Source organism: Nycticebus coucang, chromosome 13 (assembly GCF_027406575.1).
Source record: "Nycticebus coucang isolate mNycCou1 chromosome 13, mNycCou1.pri, whole genome shotgun sequence".
NCBI classification, from domain to species: Eukaryota; Metazoa; Chordata; class Mammalia; order Primates; family Lorisidae; genus Nycticebus; species Nycticebus coucang.
Window position 1 is genome coordinate 81,975,759 of NC_069792.1, and position 19,627 is coordinate 81,995,385.

The 19,627-nt window shown below is 33.2% G+C and overlaps 1 protein-coding gene, 1 non-coding gene and 1 pseudogene across 2 annotated transcripts in view; all 3 read right to left on the reverse strand.

Annotated features, from left to right (window-relative positions):
- The window catches only part of MRPL13 (mitochondrial ribosomal protein L13), a 36,077-nt gene that overhangs the window by 15,687 nt on the left and 763 nt on the right, over nt 1-19,627 (reverse strand). Inside the window, exons 2-4 of the mRNA XM_053559297.1 lie at nt 18,124-18,247; nt 6,587-6,680; nt 2,662-2,722 (exon numbers count right to left, since the gene is read on the reverse strand). Coding sequence (XP_053415272.1) covers nt 2,662-2,722; nt 6,587-6,680; nt 18,124-18,247 — 279 coding nt within the window. The remainder of the gene's footprint in view (nt 1-2,661; nt 2,723-6,586; nt 6,681-18,123; nt 18,248-19,627) is intronic.
- LOC128564155 (small nucleolar RNA SNORA42/SNORA80 family) lies at nt 1,782-1,913 on the reverse strand. Its single transcript, XR_008374025.1, has one exon. It is a non-coding gene; the product is annotated as a small nucleolar RNA SNORA42/SNORA80 family (small nucleolar RNA).
- LOC128564229 (uncharacterized) lies at nt 14,415-14,509 on the reverse strand (annotated as a pseudogene).

Consider the following 19,627-nt stretch of genomic DNA (forward strand, 5'->3'; position numbering starts at 1 on the left):
CAGAGTCTAATAACACTTTATTATGAATATACTTAAATAAAAAGCTAAAATCTTTAATGGGGAAAATGTTCTCTATCCTATGAGTATAGTTCAAAGGTCAGTTCTATCAAGAGTTAAGGAAGGAAAAAAAAATTATAAAATAACAATGGGAGTTTCTGTTTTCAGCAATATTGAGGACTAATACATGAACAACAACTCTTAGTATATTACTTAAAAGTAATGAACATTAGTGAAATTAGTAATATTGTCTATAAAAGTACTTTTAGAATAATTTCTTTCTTTGTATAAATTTGAGGGGCGCTAAGTACAGTTTTGTTACATGATATATCGCATAGTGGTAAAGTCTGGGCTTGTAGTTAGTATCTTCTGAGTAATGTACATTGTACCCATTAAGTACTTTCTCATATAAAAATACTTTTAAAGCATAATATCAAACTGACTTCACAAGGCTTTGAGGTCCAAAGTTCACCATTCTTATGGGATCAAAATTCTATAAGTTTAAAGTTTAGGTTAAAGAAGTCTTAGGTTGGTGTAGCCTATGTACTTACCATAAGCAAATTAAATCTTATGTGAAGAAATTTATTTTTAACATAGGTCTCAAAAGAATTCCCAGAGATAAAGTTCCAAGAAACATGAGCTTACCAAGTAGAGTGAGCAGAAATAATAAATTGTAGAGCCACAAAGACCACAAATATTAGAATCAGTTATAAATACTAAGAATTGTTTATTTTGTGTAAGGAAATATAATAGAGAACCAAAATATGACAAAGGAACAGGAGACTGTCAAAACTGAATAGAAAAAAAAATGCTATTCTGCAACGCTATTTTCAGACCAGCAAATCTGAAAATGAACCAAAAAATAAAAATTCATAAAAAGGTAATTAGGATCTCAATAAAAAGTTTAATCAGATTAGACACATGTGAAAAGATTATTAGACAACGGGAACACAGGGCTAAACAAATTATGGAGAATGCAGCACAAAGACAACGAGATGCCAAATACAGAAGAGGTGTACTCAGTCACACACAATAAAATGAGACCATCACTGTAAGTAAAATCAGATTTCCAAAAAGAAAAAAATAGAATGAAAAAATCCAATATTAGAGCTAATAAATTTTCAGAAGTGAACACACCAATACTCAAACAAAAATAAATAAGACCAAATAATGCCAAAGAAATGAGCTTTGGAAGAAAAGACAGAATACGTACAAAGAAATAATTACACTGACATCCAACTTATCAACAGCAACAACAGAAGGTAGAATCCATTAATAGCTTCAAAATCTGAGAGGAAAAAAAATGACTATACTAGAATTCTATATGTAGAAAACGCACCTTTCAGGAATGAAAGCAAAAGTAAAGATAGTTTCAGACAAGAAAAGTAAGTTTACTATTAGGAGAATGTGGTTATAGGAATGCCCATGGGAAGTACTTTAGGGAGAAGGAAATTTATCCTGACCTAGAAAGAAGACTGAGTTACAAGAAAGAATTGTAAGCAAGGAAAATCATAAAAAGTCAATACCAGGATAAAACAATAACAAAAATGTTCAATTGGAAGGGCTTTAAAAATTTTTGAACAGAGGCAGTTAGGGAGGGAGGTTAGAGAGGGAGGATGAGTACTAAGAATCTCTAAGGACCTTCATTTGGTTTGCAAGAGAGTAAAGATAATGAATAACCTGAGATACATAATAAACAAATCTAATCAATCCAAATGAAGGCAAGAAAGAAGAGGGAAAAAAAAATTCTAGGTATATATATATATATATTTTTTTCTTTTTTTCACTGTACGACCCACTTCAGTGCCAGCAGCCTATAGGTAGAGGCCAGGCAATGGTTCGGGGCCAGTTTGCTCTCGCATGGGGCACTATGACAGGCCCACAGGTACAGGCCTGTCAGAAATCCAAACCCACGCGTTAGTTATATGTTGTTTACAACAAACACATCTGAAGAAAAGGACTCAGCAAAGTTGAAACAATGGAAAATAATACACATAAATGAGGCAAACACTAACCAAAAGGCAGCTGATGTAGCTATATTAATATCAGAACAATAGACCTCAAGGCAAAAAGCCCTATTGGAGATAAAAAGGATCACTACACATTGGCCCCAATCAATTTTTCAGAATGCTTATAATTCCAATCTTAAATTCATCTAAAACTAAACACTTGAGATACACAAAGCAAAAACTGACAAACCTATGAGTAAAAAAAACTAATCTATAATTCAGATTTTAATAATAAATAATAATAAAAATATTCTTTTAGATCAACAAAATGAGGTTAACAAGAAATCAGTAAGAATATAACAACATACTTAGCATGTCTGACAAAACATTTATACACACACATACATATATACATCTGTTTCTCTAAACGACCCTAGGGCATTTTTGGTGAACTCATCACATACTAGGTGATCATGCAAGTGTCAAAAAACTAAAAAGCATCAGAATTCTTTGTATGCCAAACTAATAAATAGTAATTAGAAAATACATAGAATCGAATAGTGAAAATAATACTTATCAAAAATTGTGTGTGATACAACTAAAGTGAAAAATTTATACCCTCAAATCTAAGCTATATTAGAAGAGAAAGGAGATTGACAAAGCAAGTGTCTTCAGTCTTTCTACAGATGATCAATACAAAATACAACAGACTTACTGCCACAGGATCCCTTTGGTGAAGGCAAGCAGCTGTTACTTGTCTAAATCCACCTGGGTAGCTGTTAAAAGAAGCAAAGACATTACAATTGGGCATAAGCTATGCTATTATACTCTTAAACCAATCATTTTTTATAAGAAGAAAACTAATTTAATAAATTGTTTCTGGAAGCTATGCTTTTCATTAGTGTTGTCAATTAGTAACCTGTGCTATTAGAAATGCTATTCTCTATCAACTATCATTAGTTCATAAAAAGCTCTGTATGTTGGAAAAATTTGTTGGCATCACTATATTTCTATCTGAATTTAAGTTATTCATTCATTCATTCATTATAATTATAAGGTAGTTTATCACTGTTTGATTTAAGAAAGAAACAGTAGTGGGCCAGAATATTTCCTGCTCTCTGCCAAATTAGAGAAATTGCCTGCATAAGCTGGGGAATTAGGTCTAGCAAAAATGTTGGTAGACTACTTGGTTCTGAAGTCAAGTTCAGATAGTAAACAGATAATAATTCTGTTCCCTCTTAACAGGTGGTAAAAGGCCACTGTTAAATGTTGGTTCTAAGTAATAAAATATTGTGTTCAGACCAAACATTAATACATAAAATGGCAATTAAATATAAAGTATTTAAAGTAGCATCAGAGATAGCTTAGTAACCTGGATATCTCAGATCCGGTCTGGAATGTAGGTTTCGCAGTGACTGACTCCCAGTATATTATCAGGCACCTCATTTTACCTCTCTACACATGATTTTGCTCACAGAAAAAAAAAAAAGAAAGAAAACTGAAAGGTATCATAGACTCTGCATAAAACTTTAAGATTACTTAAGGAGATTTCTTCCATATGTTTCTTTTGACAAAATTGGAAAACATATCATGGATGACTAAGGAACCACATTTTAAGTATCAAAGTTAAGAAATCATATTTAGAAGTTTGCTGAAAGAGATGGGTAATTTTCAAACTGATATTCTTTTGTTTCACTGAATTTCAGTTTTAGAAAAACTGTCTAAACTTCTATTCCTACATTCTTTTTCTCCATAGAGAAAAATACAACTTCTATGCTAAAGATCATCTCTCTTTTTTTACCACTGGGGTGGCAAATTTTAAAGCATAATGCCAGTGACGCTGTATTTCAGGAGTTTGGACTTTAGCCTGAATGATTTGAAAAGATAATGTAAAATTCTGAATAGGGGAATGATTCGAGTAATGCACTACTCAGGCAATTTCTACTAGTGAAAAAAAAAACTATATTTCTTTCTCCAATATGGGATAGCCTGGTTGGAGTAAGAAAATATTTGTTTTAAAAGCTAGCCAAGGGTTTGCATTCAAATTAATTCAATAAACACTTACTGAATGTCTTATCATGCTGGGTACTGGGGACATAAAGGTAAATATGACAAAATCCTGTTCTTAAAGAAAAACAATGACTAAGTAAATTCTGTTATTGCAACTAGTTTTAAGCTGTATTTCTAGGGCCAATACATTTTTAGATGACTAAAGAATCAGGTATGAAAGTTCAAGATGCACACATTTCGAACTCATACAACCCCTAAAAATATTAGAAATGAACATTTATGAAAATCTGTACAAGAATTTTCTGAGACTGGAAAACAGAAGAAATTACAAAAGAAAAGATAAACAATCTACCAAAATTAAAGCATAGTAAATAACATCATGAAGAAAATTTATAAAAAGTCAAAACTTCAATAGTTGATTACTATTCTTAATCAATGTTCATTGAAAGTAATAAGGAAAGCATAGAGACCTAATTATAATGGAAATGTAAACCAGATGCATATCTAAATAGCAAAACCTTATTATTATCAAATTATTTTTAATGATAACACTGTGACAGCACAGATTTGGGAAACGAAACATTCTTGCATGCTCTAAACTGATGCTTGGAAATACATTAAGTGAAAAAGTATATAAATATACATAAAGTCACCTGTCAATATCTACGAATTGGTTTCAGGATCTCTTGTGGATACCAAAATCCTCAGAGGCTCAAATTCCTGATATAAAACGGCACAGAATTTACTTTATAATCTATGCACATTCCCCTGAATATTTAAATCATCTCAAGATTACTTAGAATACCCAATACTATGTAAATCTATGCAAACAGTTGTTACGCTGTATTGTTGAGGGAATGATGACAAGAAAAAAGCGTGTACATATTCAGTACAAATGCAATTTAAAATAAAAAAAATATTTTCCATTGGCAGCTGGTTGAATCCATGCATACAGAGGACTGATTGCATGTTAAAATGTTAAGTCTGGTGAACTTTAGTTCTTTCTTTAAACTTTTCTGTATTTTCTAAAATTAGCATGTAGTAAAAGTTTTACAACAAGAAAGTTAGACTGTGAATACATAATTGTAACAGTGTTATGAACATGATGAAATAGTATGTCCAGAAACAAAAAGCAATCAACCCTAGGGGTGATTAGGAAATAGGGTGGATATCTCAGAAAAGAGAACATATTAGCCAATTTTCAATGGATAAATAGCAGTGTTCCTAAAACACAGGGTGAAATGGCATTCCAGTCAAAGGAACAACATATGCAAAGGCAGAGAAGTCAGAAATAGCCCATGTTGGCTAAAAAGAGGGATAAACAGCAGCAGCGGCACCTAGGTGCCAATAAGCTTGTAAAGGAGTTTGAATTTTCATCTATTGGTGAGAAAGCACAGCCGACAGGGATATTACCAGCTGACGTATATATTACACTAGCTGTTCACTGTCAGCTGTGCTGTTATTTTCCTTCACTTGAAGTAATATTACAGATATTATTGTTATAATTACCATAGCATTTGGTGTCAATACTCCTCCTTATTCTTGTATCACATTATGTTATTCTGACTTTTAATATTTTTTTCTGATTATCCTTCAATTTTATAGAACTTGATTTATACATAGAGATTTGCCAATAGCAGCAATTACTAAAGACAGATGTAAATTCAGTTTTGTTAAGTTATATAAAGATTTTGTGAATGTGTTTGAAGGGGAGGAAAAGGCAAGGGCTGGCTCAAGGAAGCAAAGGAGTTATACTAAACACTTAAGATGCACTTTATCAAGAAATAAAAAAGTAAAGTAAAGGTACAGTTGGAAATATAAGAATGATTTTGATCAAGAATGAAAGATCAACATTTCTAACCATAACTTAATTCGAAAGCATACTTTTAACTAAATTTGCACATGACCTTAAGCTGTAGGTTAACTAATACATTAGATGACAAAATAAGGATCTCAAAAGATCTTAAAATGCTGGTGGTAAAATGTAACATGTGGTGAACTTAGGACCCTGCAACTAGATTAAAATACAACTAAAGCACACAGGAAGGAGAAGACATCATTCAACAGGAACATGCTTGATAAAGACTTAGGAGTTTTAGCTCATTGTAAACTCAACAACCCCTGTGAGTGATACGGCCTTGAAGAGAAGGTCGTCTGTTGAATAGAAAACTGCCTAACTGAAAGATGAAGAAAAGAGTTCTATTGTACTAGCAAACCATTAGAACACAGGAATATATTTACCTAAGCAAGCTTCTGAAAAAGAAGACTATTTCAAGAGAACAGCAACCATTCCTTAAATATCTTGGGGACTTTCAGATGTTCGGGCTAGTTCTAAAAACAGGATTAGGATGAATTATAAGCAGAAAGAAGGAAGACTGACTAAAAAAATAAGAATACTCTTAATCAGAGGATCCAAAGCTTTTAGGATAAAAAATACTACCAGGTAATAGCTAGTATTTGGTATAGTGTTGAGGGTTTCTTTGATTTAGTAAATCACATATGTAGCATAGGTAAAATTAGTATTTCGTTATACACCAATTTTCAAAAATATTTTTTTCCTTTAAATAAGTGTAATTGTATTGAAGTAACATATTGTAACTACCTATTTTCGTCGACAATGGTATTCTTACCCAGTATGTGAGGAGTATACTTTTTGTTCCCATTTGTTTCCAGAAAATGCAATGTGTCTTGTGTTCACAATGATAACATGATCTCCACAGTCACCTAGATTTAAAAAGAAATAATAAAAATTATTGTATGAAAACCCAACCTTAATAAAAAGTGGCCTTGATTATTTCTAAAGCTTATCAAAGTTCAAACAACACATTACAAAAATAAAAAGCAAGTCACAGTGTAACATTAAGAATCCTTGAAGAGATCTCTGTTACTTTTTCACATAATATTTAAGTATAAAAAAAGTTGGCTGGCCATTTGGAAAATCTCAGCACTGGAAGGTAAAAGAAATTTAATAAAGATGCCAATAACAACAGTATGTCTTTTGAAGGCAAACTACTATTATTCCCATTATTCTCCCCACTAATCATTATATTTCACTGAAAATGTTTATATGAAGTACCTTTAACTATCTAATACAAATTTTTCTTTAAAAATGACAGAGAAACTGAAAATAATAAAAAAGATATAAAAAAGTGTTTTACCAATTAGTAAATGGAAAACAAATGTGAAGTGTTACAACAGATTATTATTCTTTGCAAATTTATTGAACAAGAGCACTATGATCGTATGTTAAACTACTGTAGAAAGTTTTTCCAACTGCATTTAACTATAGTAGTTAAATTTAAACTGCCACTCTCAACTATGACTCCACAAGCATACTAGACATATGACCTGAAAATCAAAATATATATATGTGTGTGTGTATAAATATACCATTAATTTTCTAGTAAAAAGTATCTCTAACTGTTCATCTAAAAACAAACTAGAAAGTCAACATGTAGTCACATGATTTACTATAAATGATAAAATCAAGCAATCAGAAACATTTCTTAAATGTCTATCCAATAGAAAAACAAACTTTAAAAGATTCTAGAAGCTTAAGAAAAAAATGAATAATGCAAACTAAAGATTACATTATAATATTTTATGCAGCGCTCTGAATTTGAATGACAGATTTCTCACAGAGAAGTTCATAGGATTTATAGGACAAAGATAAAGAAAAGAGGATATTGCAAGTAGGTTTTCATCACTAGAGTGAAAGGAAATACAAAGGTAGGAAGGAATAAGGCCTGGGAAGGTTGCTATTAGTTTCTGGAAAGGGTAGTTGACAATATTTGATTAATTCAGGGACTAAAGTTCCTAAAAATGACATGTGATTGGCTACCCAGGCAGTTGGGCAAATGTACCAAAAGAGCAAATAAATAAGGTAAGAAGGTATCAGACAGACTCTCAATTGCTGAAACTACCTTAGCTTTCATGCAGACAAGTACAACTAAAGAAATTAAGGTCCATTAAGATTAAGTGATTTGTCAAAGCTCACACACCAAGTTACCTACCGCCCAGTTCAGGTTCTTCCTGTGTCATGATTTAGAGGAAAAATGCAATCTTTAAACTTTCCACTAAAACTGATTTTATTTTTAGAATGTGGTAGGCTATAGACATGCGCAAAGCACCTTTAGACACTCAAAAAACATTTATAAGAGAACAAAAAGGATCTTTGAAGAGACTTTAGATACAACACCACAAATCAAATGAAAAATCAAATTCCTCCAAATTTAAGATATGAACATCTAATATAGAAAAAAATGTTTCCTTGAAATTTATACAAAATATCAATTAGATAATTCTAAAAAGCATTTTTCTACTAAATTCAAATAAAACTAACCAGAAATTAAATAAGTCAGTATTTTAAAAGACTGTAACCCTGGACATGATATAACTGTTTCTCTCTAAATTTCTTTTAAGTTAAATAAATACACAAAGTTTCATTATTAAATTTTAAAATGTATTTTATTTCAAAATATTTAGGGGGTACAAATGTCTTTGTTATACTTTGTATAATGCCTAAGCTGGGGCTTTTAGTGTACCCAACACCAAAACAGTGTTTACCTAATAGGTAAGTTTCTACCTCTCCCTGCTCCTCCCTTCTTGCTTTCCAATGGCTTTTACACCTCTTTGTGCTCCTGTATGCCCACGAGTTAGCTGCCAATTATTAAAGTACAAGTGGTGTTTGTTTTCCCATTCCTGAGATACTTCACTTAGGGTATGGTCTCCAGTTCCATCCAGGTAGCTGCAAAAGACATTATTCATTCCTTTTTATGGCTGAGTAGTACTCCATATTTATATATACACACCACATTTTCTTAATCCACCCATGAATTGTGAATTGTGCTGTGAAGAACACAGTTGTCTTTTCGATAAAATGACTTCTTTTTCTTTGTGTAGATACTCAACAGTGAGATTGCTAGGTCAAATGGTATACCTACTTTTATTTTTTTGCGGACTCTCCATACTGTTTAGGATAAAGGTGTACTAATTTGCAGTTCCACTGACACAGCAAGCTTTTCTTTCTATCTGCACCCATGCTAGCATCTACTACATATTGTTTTATGACTTATTAAAACTGAATCCTGACAGGGGTAAGGTGGTATCTCATTGTAGTTTTAATTTGCATTTCCCTGAATATTAATGATGTAGAGCATTTTATCGTTTATTTGTTGGGCATTTGTCTATCTTCTTTTGAAAAACAACTGCTCATGTCTTTTGCCCATTTTTAATGGGTTGTTCATTTTATTCTTGCTGACTGGAGTTTTTTGTAGATTCTGCATATTAGCTCTTTCTCATATATATAGTTTGCAAATATCTTCTCCCATTCTGTAGACTATTTAGTATTTTGATTTTTTCTTTTGCTGTGCAGAAGCCTTGTAATTTACATAAGTCCCACTGATTTACATTTATTGTTGCTGTATTTGCCTTGGGGTCTTATTTGTCAATTCTTTGCCTATGCTGATGTGTAGGAAAGTTTTGCCTCCATTTTCTCTGGGAATTTTTATAGTTTCATGCCTTACATATAAGTCTTTTATCCATCTTGAATTCATTTTTGTATAAGGTGAGAGTCAAGGGTCCTGTTTCATTCTTCTGTATAGGGATATTAGTTTTCTCAACATTAATTGAATAGGGCTTCCTTTCCTCAGTAAATGTTGTTGTCTGCTCTAAGATCAGTTGGTTGCAGGTAGTTATGTTTTGGGGTTCTCTATTCTGTTCCAATGGTCTATGTTTCTACTTTTTTAACAGTACCATGCTGAAGTCTAGTAATGTGATGCCTCCAGATTTGTTCCTTTTGATTAAAATTGCTTTGGCTATTAGAGTTTTTTCTTTTTTTTTTTTATATCAAATCAAACGTAGAATTACTTTTTTCTATATCTGTGAGAGATGACCTTGGTATTTTCATGGGGATTGCATTAAATCTATAAATCTCTTTGGGCAATATGAACATTTTAGCAATGTTGATTCTACCAATTCATCAGCACGAGGTGTTTTTCCATTTATTTGTGTCATCTATGATTTCTTTCTCTTTTTTATTATTAAATCATAGCTGTGTACATTAATGCGATGATGGGGCACCATACACTGGTTTTATAGACCATTTGACACATTTTCATCACATTGGTTAACATAGCCTTCCCGGCATTTTCTTAGTTATTGTGTTAAGACATTTACATTCTACATTTACTAAGTTTCACATATACCCTTGTAAGATGCACCACAGGTGTAATCCCACCAATCACCCTCCCTCCGCCCCCCTTCCCATCCCTCCCCTCCCTTTGCCCCTTCCCCCATTCTTAGGTTATAACTGGGTTATAGCTTTCATGTGAAAGCCATAGGTTAGTTTCATAGTAGGGCTGAATACATTAGATACTTTTTCTTCCATTCTTGAGATACTTTACTAAGAAGAATATGTTCCAGCTCCATCCATGTAAACATGAAAGAGGTAAAGTCTCCATCTTTCTTTAATGCTGCATAATATTCCATGGTGTACATATACCACAATTTATTATCATTTTGTGGATCGATGGGCACTTGGGCTTTTTCCACGAATTAGCAATTATGGATTGGGCTGCAATAAACATTCTGGTACAAATATTTTTGTTATAATGTGATTTTTTGGTCTTCTGGGTATATATCTAGTAGAGGAATTATAGGATTGAATGACAGGTCTATTTTTAGATCTCTAAGATAGACTCTCAATGGATTAAAGATTTAAACTTAAGACATGAAACTATAAAAATACTAGAAGAGAGTGCAGGGAAAACCCTTGAAGAAATTGGTCTGGGTGAATATTTTATGAGGAGGACCCCCCGGGGAATTGAAGCAGCTTCAAAAATACACTACTGGGACCCTGATCAAACTAAAAAGCTTCTGCACAGCCAAGAACACAGTAAGTAAAGCAAGCAAACAGCCCTCAGAATGGGAGAAGATATTTGCAGTTTATGTCTCCGACAAAGGTTTAATAACCAGAATCCACAGAGAACTCAAACGTATAAGCAAGAAAAGAACAAGTGATCCCATCACAGGCTGGGCAAGGGACTTGAAGAGAAACTTCTCTGAAGAAGACAGGTGCACGGCCTACAGACATATGGAAAAAATGCTCATCATCTTTAATCATCACAGAAATGCAAATCAAAACTACTTTGAGATATCATCTAACTCTAGTAAGATTAGCCCATATCACAAAATCCCAAGACCAGAGATGTTGGCGTGGATGTGGAGAAAAGAGAACACTTCTACACTGCTGGTAGGAATGCAAATTAATACATTCCTTATGATTTCTTTCATCAGTGTTTTATAGTTCTCCTTGTAGATGTTGTGTACATTTTGCTAAGTACATTCTCAGGTATTTTATTTTCTTTTTGGCTATCTTAGTGTTGAGTCTTTGATTTGACTCTCATCCTGTGACTAAAATATAGAAATATTGTTTTGAGTACACTGATTTTGCAAGATGAAACTCTGCTAAATTTATTTATCAATTCTAGGAATCTTTTGGTGGAGTGTTTAGGGTTTTCCAGATACCAGATCACACTGTCAGTGAACAGGGATAGTTAGATTTCCACTTTCCTAATATGGAAACCCTTTCTTTCTTTCTCTTGCCCTGATTGCTCTAGGTAGGACTTCCAGTGCCATGCTGAAAGAAGAGGTGACAGTGGACACCTCGGTCTTGTTCCAGTTCTTAGGGGGAATGCTGTTAACTTTTCCCTATTCAGTATTATGTTGGCTTTGGGTTTGTCATACATAGTTTTTATTATTTTGAAGTATGTCCCTTCTATGCTTAGTTTTTAGGGGATTTACATACACTATAAAGATAAACAACTTTTATGTACCCACAATAATTTTTTTAAAAAGAACTATATGTAACTTTTACTTTATTTCATTCCATGCACAATGGGAGAATTTTAAGACAGTCTAAAGATAATTTTAGTAATGCTGAAAAAAGGTTTCCCTCTCCTTCAATACTCATGTATTCCTCTTTAGTTAATTAATCTGTTGGCAGGGAAATGAGTGGAGTTCTCATGAAGAATAAGACATACTCCACAAATCACCACATGGTCTTTTCTTTTGATTTATAAGAAACCTATTCCAAAAGCTCCCAATTCCCAAATTCAGGAGGGCAATCCTAATTTGAAGGGAAATTCCTTTACTAGTTCCATATCACTTCCACCTTGACCCATATTTTCCACACACACACACACACACACAAACTTATAAATGGAAAACTGGTTTTCTATAACACTTTGCAACACTATCCATTTGATAAACAGTTTAATGCTACACAGATATGTTCAGATACACTATTGATTAAGTATTATAGCTATTCCTAGAACTATGACTTCCATTTTTAACATTATTTTTCTGAGAAACTATAGGTCAATTTTCAAATAACTGTGTTTCTAGCAATTATCAGTCCTTAACACAAGCTTAATAAATGCTTATTAAGCCTCGTTGAAATTAACTCTTAAAACACAACCTATTTGTAAATTGTAAACTTTTGTAATTTAAGTTTTGATTTTAGTGACATCTTGTGGACATGAGAAGTTGTGCTGATGTAAATTATACATTAAATGCAGTGGAACAAAAATGAAATTCAGTCTTTAAAAAGTAAATTCCTAATCTGATAGAAAGCTGACAGGCAGCCACAACAATTCTTCTGGTTTTCCAGTAGAGTGCACATTCATCGGCTTCTAAGGAATGCTTTTGCTGTAATGACCTATTTGTAAGGAAGCAAAACTTCAATTGAGTGAACTTGTAGTGCTAAACTTGGAGATGAAAATTAAGTTATTACTATTAATTCCACTTTCCATCAAATTTTGTCTCATTTGTATTTCTACAAAGACAACCCAAGAGATCTTATTTATTACTTGCTGATATCATTGTTATGGAAAAAAACAAGCAGGAAAACACAGTGTAAAGGGCTAAGAATCACTACATTGAAGTGGAGTGGGGAATTTCCTACATGGGCAAATAGCTGCCTAAGTTCTAGTCCCACTTCTACTACAAGTCAATGTATTCTTTAAGTCCTAAGGAGTTAAACATTTCTATGAATTGATTAATCTATGACTATGCATTTTTCTGGTCTGCCATAATTTTTTTTTAAAGAAAACAGACTTATTATTAAAGTGTAAGATTGCTGATTATCATTTTACTCATCATTCATCGATTTCATATTTGTTAACTTTCCTGCTTGTTAAAATTTATTTGTAATCCCCAAATCTGTGCTTTTGTAGTCATTCATGGATATGCTCAGAGTGGAAAAAAATTTTAGTTGCTTGATGTACATGTTCTCAGTTAAGATTGAATAAAGTGATGTTCAAACTTCTTGTTTCATCTCTCACACTTATAAACAAGCATCCTTTTTGTTGTTTATTTAGTGTCATATTTTTGGTATCTGTATACTTTTCATTAGTGACTGCACTGTTTAAAATATTTCCCAAAGCTGGTAAACTAGAGTGTTCTAAGGTGCAAGAGGGCTGTGATGTGCCTTACAGAGATAATATGTATGTTAGATAAGCTTCATTCAAGTATGAGTTATATAGTACTGCTAGTGATGAGCTCAGTGTTAAAGAATCAACTATATATATGCATGTATGTATAGTGAAAGATGTCTGTAAACAGAAACACACAAAAAACAGGGTTATATACTGACTGGTGGATGAAAATGCTGACTAGAGGTTCAGAGAAACCTAACCCTCTATTTCCCCTAGAAGCAATGGTTCAGTGTTCACTAATCCAGTGTTTTTTGTGATGTTTTGGGAATACAGGGAACAACAAGAACTGCCTGTACTCATAAAACATATGCACTGTTTGAAAGTGCCATTCTACAACCTATTTCTGTTCGAAAGTGTCATTCTACAACCTACTTCTGAAAAGAATCTATCATTTTTATCCAATAACATACAAACACTTGATTCTTTATCCCCTCATTTGTGTTGTCAGTGTTGTACAAAATATATCTATATATCTTTACACACTGTGTGCCCATAAACATAAATTCACAATTATTGCTTTACGTGGTCGTCTTTTAAATCAGATAGGGGAAAGAGAAATTTCTATATATATATATATATATATATATATATTCTGTCTTTCATATTTTCCTATGTATTTACTTTTGTGTTCTTATTTTTTCTCATAGTTTCAATTTACTGTCTTGTGTCCTTCCCTTCATCAAAAAGGACTCTCTTTAGTACAGTAATTATTGTAAAGTAAGTTTGCTTGTGATGAATTTTCTCAGTTCTTTTTTTGAGGGGACAGTATCTCACTCAGTTGCTCAGTTTAGTGTGTAGTGATGTCATTAAAGCTCATTGCAAGTTCAAACTTGATAAGGACATTGCTCGATGCTTTAAAAAACAAAGGACTGAATTCTTAGAGTCATACTCTATACTTAAAGATTTCACAGGCTGTAAGCTTACTTTGATTTCTTAACAAAATGTTCATCAAAAGGAGAAAAAAGGTTAAAGCAGCAACTATAAGAAATAGAAAAAATATTAAACTAGTAAGAACAGATACTACACATGATCTTAGCCAAAAGGCGAAGAAGTGATAGGAACTAGAAAAAATTATAAATCTTTGCTCTTGCTCAAATCAAATCATTTGGGATACTCTTCCTTCCTAGCTCCATTAATCCAAAAATTTAACACATCTTAAATGCCAGAGCCCTGGCTGAAAGTATTTTCTTCTTTCGAACATGGAATTCATAAATGCAAGTATTCACACAAGAAACATTTCTCATATTTCAAGTATGTGTCAAACACTACTATAGTTACTGGGGATACAGCAACAAACAAAACAGGTAAAGTTCCTGTCTTCTTGGAACTTAGTCTAGTGAAGAAAGGTAAATAATAAACACTTACATGTCAGGGAATACATGAATGGTGTTTTGGTTTGTTTTTTTTTTTTTAAAGTAAAGTAAAGATAGAGAGTGAAAGAGCAGATAGAGGAATGAGAGAAGCTTCTGTTAGAATATAAATGATTGAGCAGAAATCTGAAAGACACGAAGGAGTAAGCCATGCAGGTATCTGAGAAAGAGTAAACAGGCAGAGAACAGAATGTGAAAAGGGCGTAGAGTTAAAAACATGTTCTATAGGCAAGTTAACAGAACAGCACCAGGCCTAAGGGGATTGCTCACAGGACAGAGGTAAGAAATAAAGTCATAAAGGTAGTAAGTCCTTATAGAGCACTGGCAGAACTTTGACTTTTACTCTGACTTTCATGTGGAAAAGATAGCTGATCTCAGAGGAAAGCCTATATGCAGGTAAAGGCAGATGCAGAGAGATCATGGCACAGCTTTTGGAATAAAATATGATAGGCTGGGCGAGGTGGCTCAAGTTCATAATACCAGCACTTAAGGAGGCTGAGGGAGAAGGATCACTTGAGGGCAAGGAGTAGGACCAGTCTCTGTAAGACAGACACTGTCACTACTAAAAAATAGAAAATAAATAGCCACACAGGATGGCAGGCACCTGTAGTCCCAGCTACTCAAGAGAATGAGGCAGAAGGATGGCTCGAGTCCAGGAGTTTGAGGTTCTGGTGAGATAGGCTGATGCCACTGCACTCTAACCAGGAGCAATAGGACAAGACTATAAAAAAAGATTACAGCAGTTTAAATTTAGATTTGAAGGGACAGATAATGAGAGTTGCCAGAGTTCAGGTATATTTTATTTTTTCTAATATATATGTATATATTTTACATATATATTTTGTATATATATGTGTGTGTCTATATATCTAGACACACGCACACATAAATACAAAGGATACCAAGAAAATGTATGCAAATTTTGACAAAGAAAAACAAATTGTATTGAAAATGTAATAATCAATATATACCAATAACAAAAGACAAATACAAGCCACATTTGACTTCTGCAATTACAAGACGTGCTCAAAGAATATACATGGATAACTTTGCTTATAATGTGTATACATTTTTTTGGCACCCTCTCTCTATGTTTGTGTGTGTATACATACATATATTTATGTTTGAATAAAGTGGAGTCACAGATGAACCAGAGCAACTAAAAATATATTAGTTGAGATGAGGAAAAGTATGAAAGAACAGGTTAGTTTGAATGGGGAAGACCAGGAAACAAGACATCTCCAAAGGGCCTTATTCAATGGAGGTATCTACTAGTCACCCAAGGGGATCTGCTTAGCAGAAATTTGGTTATGTGAATCTAGAATATAGGGAAGATGTCAAAAATGGAGACATGAAGTTGGGAGGCATTAGCACACAGATGATTTTTAAAGACACAAAATGAAATGTGATCATCTAAGGAACAAGAAGAGGTCCACAGATAAGATTGAGGAACTCCCAATATTTAGTAAGAGAAAAACAATTGGAAGTTCAGAAAGCTGAAGACAGCAAAGGGGATAGAGAGTTATTGAGAGGGGAAAAACAGAGATTGGAATGAAGGGAAACAAGTAAAGAATATGTTTCAAGAACAAAGTTATGTACATGAAAATTAGCCTGGATTCCTCAAAAGGTTGAGGAATGTCAAGAAAATAAGAGAGGAATTTTCTAGATTAAAAGAGACTGCAAAGGAACATAAGAACCAAAGGCAATACATAAATTTTGCTTGGATCCTAGTTCAAAAGAAAAAAAAAAGCAAAAATCTATTAGAAACATTCTAGGACTAGAAGGGAAATTTAAAAATGACCTGGACATTAGACCATATAGTTAAATTATTATTTTCTCAGGTGTGACAATGGCATTTTGATTACATAGTATATTATCTTTATTCTTAAGAGATACATGCTGAAGTATTTAGGTGGACATATAATAACATCTGGCACTTGTTTTTAAATGGTTGAATAAAAAAAATATGGCAAAATGTTAACAATTGTGTAATTCAGGTCGAACGTATAAAGAAATTCACTGCAGTAGTCTTTGATCACTTCTGAAAGTTTGATCACTATTATGAAAACCTCCATAATAATAGTAATACAAAAGAAAAAATAAACAACTCACTGGAAAAATGGCATGTGATAGAGAGTACAGCAGTTTAAAGTTAAAAGTACAAGGGAGAGATACAAAAGACATGCACAGACATTTCACAGATGAGGAAACTGTAAAGGCCAATAAATAAATGGAAAGGTTCTTGCCGTATTTGTAATCAGAAAAATACAAAGTAAAATCACAAAGTTAGTATGTCCCATCTACCAGAATAGTCAAAATTATAAAGAATGAAAATATCAAGTGTTTCTCAAGATCAGGAGTAACAGAAACCCTTATATACTGCTGGCAGGATAGGACATTGGCTTAAAGACTGAATACTTTTCATGTTTCTTAAAACCCAGTAACTCCTGTCCTTTGGGGGTGGGGTACCTCGGAAAAAACGTTTCCATGTGTGCACAGGAAGAATACCAACAGCAACATTGCTTGTAATGGCAAAAAAGCTGGAAAGAACCCAAATGTTGAGTGTATGGGTATTCATTTCACCATTACAACCAATATTCTTAATTTTCTTTAAAATATACCTATATTTTTATGTATACTTTATACAAGGAAAAGTTGAACAAAAGTGTGACCAATTGCAGTAAATGCTGTTGAAAGGTAAAGCAAGACTAGGACTAAATATTGCTATTTGTATTTGGCAGTGAAAAGTTGAGGTAAATGAAGTCAATCAAAACAATAAGCAAAACTCTTCTAGAATGAAAACTTTTTTGTTTTGTTTTAGAAGAATGATAAAGAAAAGCAAATCTATTAATTTCAAACAGGAAAAAGTAAGCTTTGTACACCAAGCTAGTTCTATATGTCTTCCCAGGCATAAGGATTTTTAGAAAAGAGGACAAGATTATTTCCTTTTCCAAAAGCTCTTTAATTCAAATGCATGTCATCATGTGAAAAGACACGTGTAAGACTGAACATTAAATTCATGGTACAAGTCAAGACATTTCTAAGCGTGAAAGAAAAGGCTACTGATAATTTTGCTGGGTAGTGGTATAAATTGGGGTTGTCCCAGACAAACTGGTCCATATGGTTGTTCCATGAATAAGTCAAATTCAGTATTTTATGCTAGCAGGTTTTCTTTAAGAATGGAAGAAAGGATCCTTAGGAAAAAAGGGGGGTGGAGGGGGGAGGGTTCTTCAATGGAGTCCAGTCAAATTTCATTCAAGATTCTATTACGGTTAATGACAGGTCTAAAATGATACTTACTTCGTGGATGGTACACAGGCTTATGTAATCCTTGAAGTTTTATGCATGCCACAGCAGCAAGTTTGCCAGGGGGCTGCATTTTCCCATCAAGGAGATACCACATTCGAGCAAAAGTGGCCCATTGCTTGAAAAAAGGAGGGGAGGGAATAAAGAAAATTCTAATTAAAATGGAAACACAGTAACTGAATTTATTATAATTCATTATTATATACTATCACATGTACTTTACAGTTAATGTCAACAATTACTTCAGAAAAAACTCACTAAAGAATTGTTTTGCTTCCATTTCTATTTCTAGCACAGGGGTCTCTTCTCATTACTCTGCAAAGGTAAACACTCTCTTTTTCTATTAGTATGACCACATGTCTTATTAAAAAATATATTCCCTTTACATTATAATTTATACTTTTTGTATCACATAAAATAAAATCTTGAGGGGTAATGAGTTCATAGGAAAGTAACAGCTGTTTATTAAGGTTTTCAAAAACATTTTGAGATTAGTAGGTACACTATATTGAAACTGATTGCCTAATTAGAAACTGAAGTTGATTTCAGGAGTTCAACTCCAGAGAAGTGTTAAATAGAACAATGTAGTTAGGGAGATAAGGATGGATGACACGGAATAAATTTAAAGTTTAAAAAGCTGCCTGAGGCAGACATCTTTAGGCTGCCTCAGAAATAGATTGCTGTTTTTGTAGTATTCATCAATGTCTTTAAACTCTAAGAATAATTCTAGCCCAGAATGTCTTGACCAAATGCTTTCTATGCACATACACAAGAGGTTAAACAATGCTGGGAAAAATATATCTAGGATAGCTGAGTTTATTTATTTGTTTATATTTACTTTTATTATTTTTGAGACAGAGTCTTAATTTGTCATCCTGGGTAGAGTGCCCTGGCGTCATAGCTCACAGCAATCTCAAACTCTTGGGCTCAAGAAATGCTCTTGCCTCAGCCTCCCAAGTTACTTTAAATTTAATTATCACAAACTTCATACCAGCCTTTACATAAGCAAATTTTTCCCTATTCATTGAAGATTCATAAATACTTTGACACGTTGACAGAAAAAAAAGACTTTGGCTAAAAAAATGCAAATGTTGCCACAATATCAAATTGCTACTAAAGTTTTTAAATGTTTAATTTCATTTCATGTATTTACCTCATCACAGACAGGCAACAAAGAGTCTGAGGATGGAATCACACTTGCCGCGGCACTGGGCAGAGTCTTCTTAAACCGACAAATCCAAAACTAACTCGTACTCTTCACCTGAAACCTGCTTCAACCTCACCCTTCCAGTTGTTCAAAGCAAAGGATCTTGGAACAATCCTTGTTTATTCTTTTGTTATCAGCCCACATTCAATCCTAGAGGAAATTCTACTGGCTCCATCGTCAAACAAAATCTGAACCGTTTTCAATACCCCACAGTTGTTACTAGCCTGCTTTGTGCACCATCGCATCTGGGCTGGATTACTGCAATACCCCCCAAACATATTCCTGGCTTCT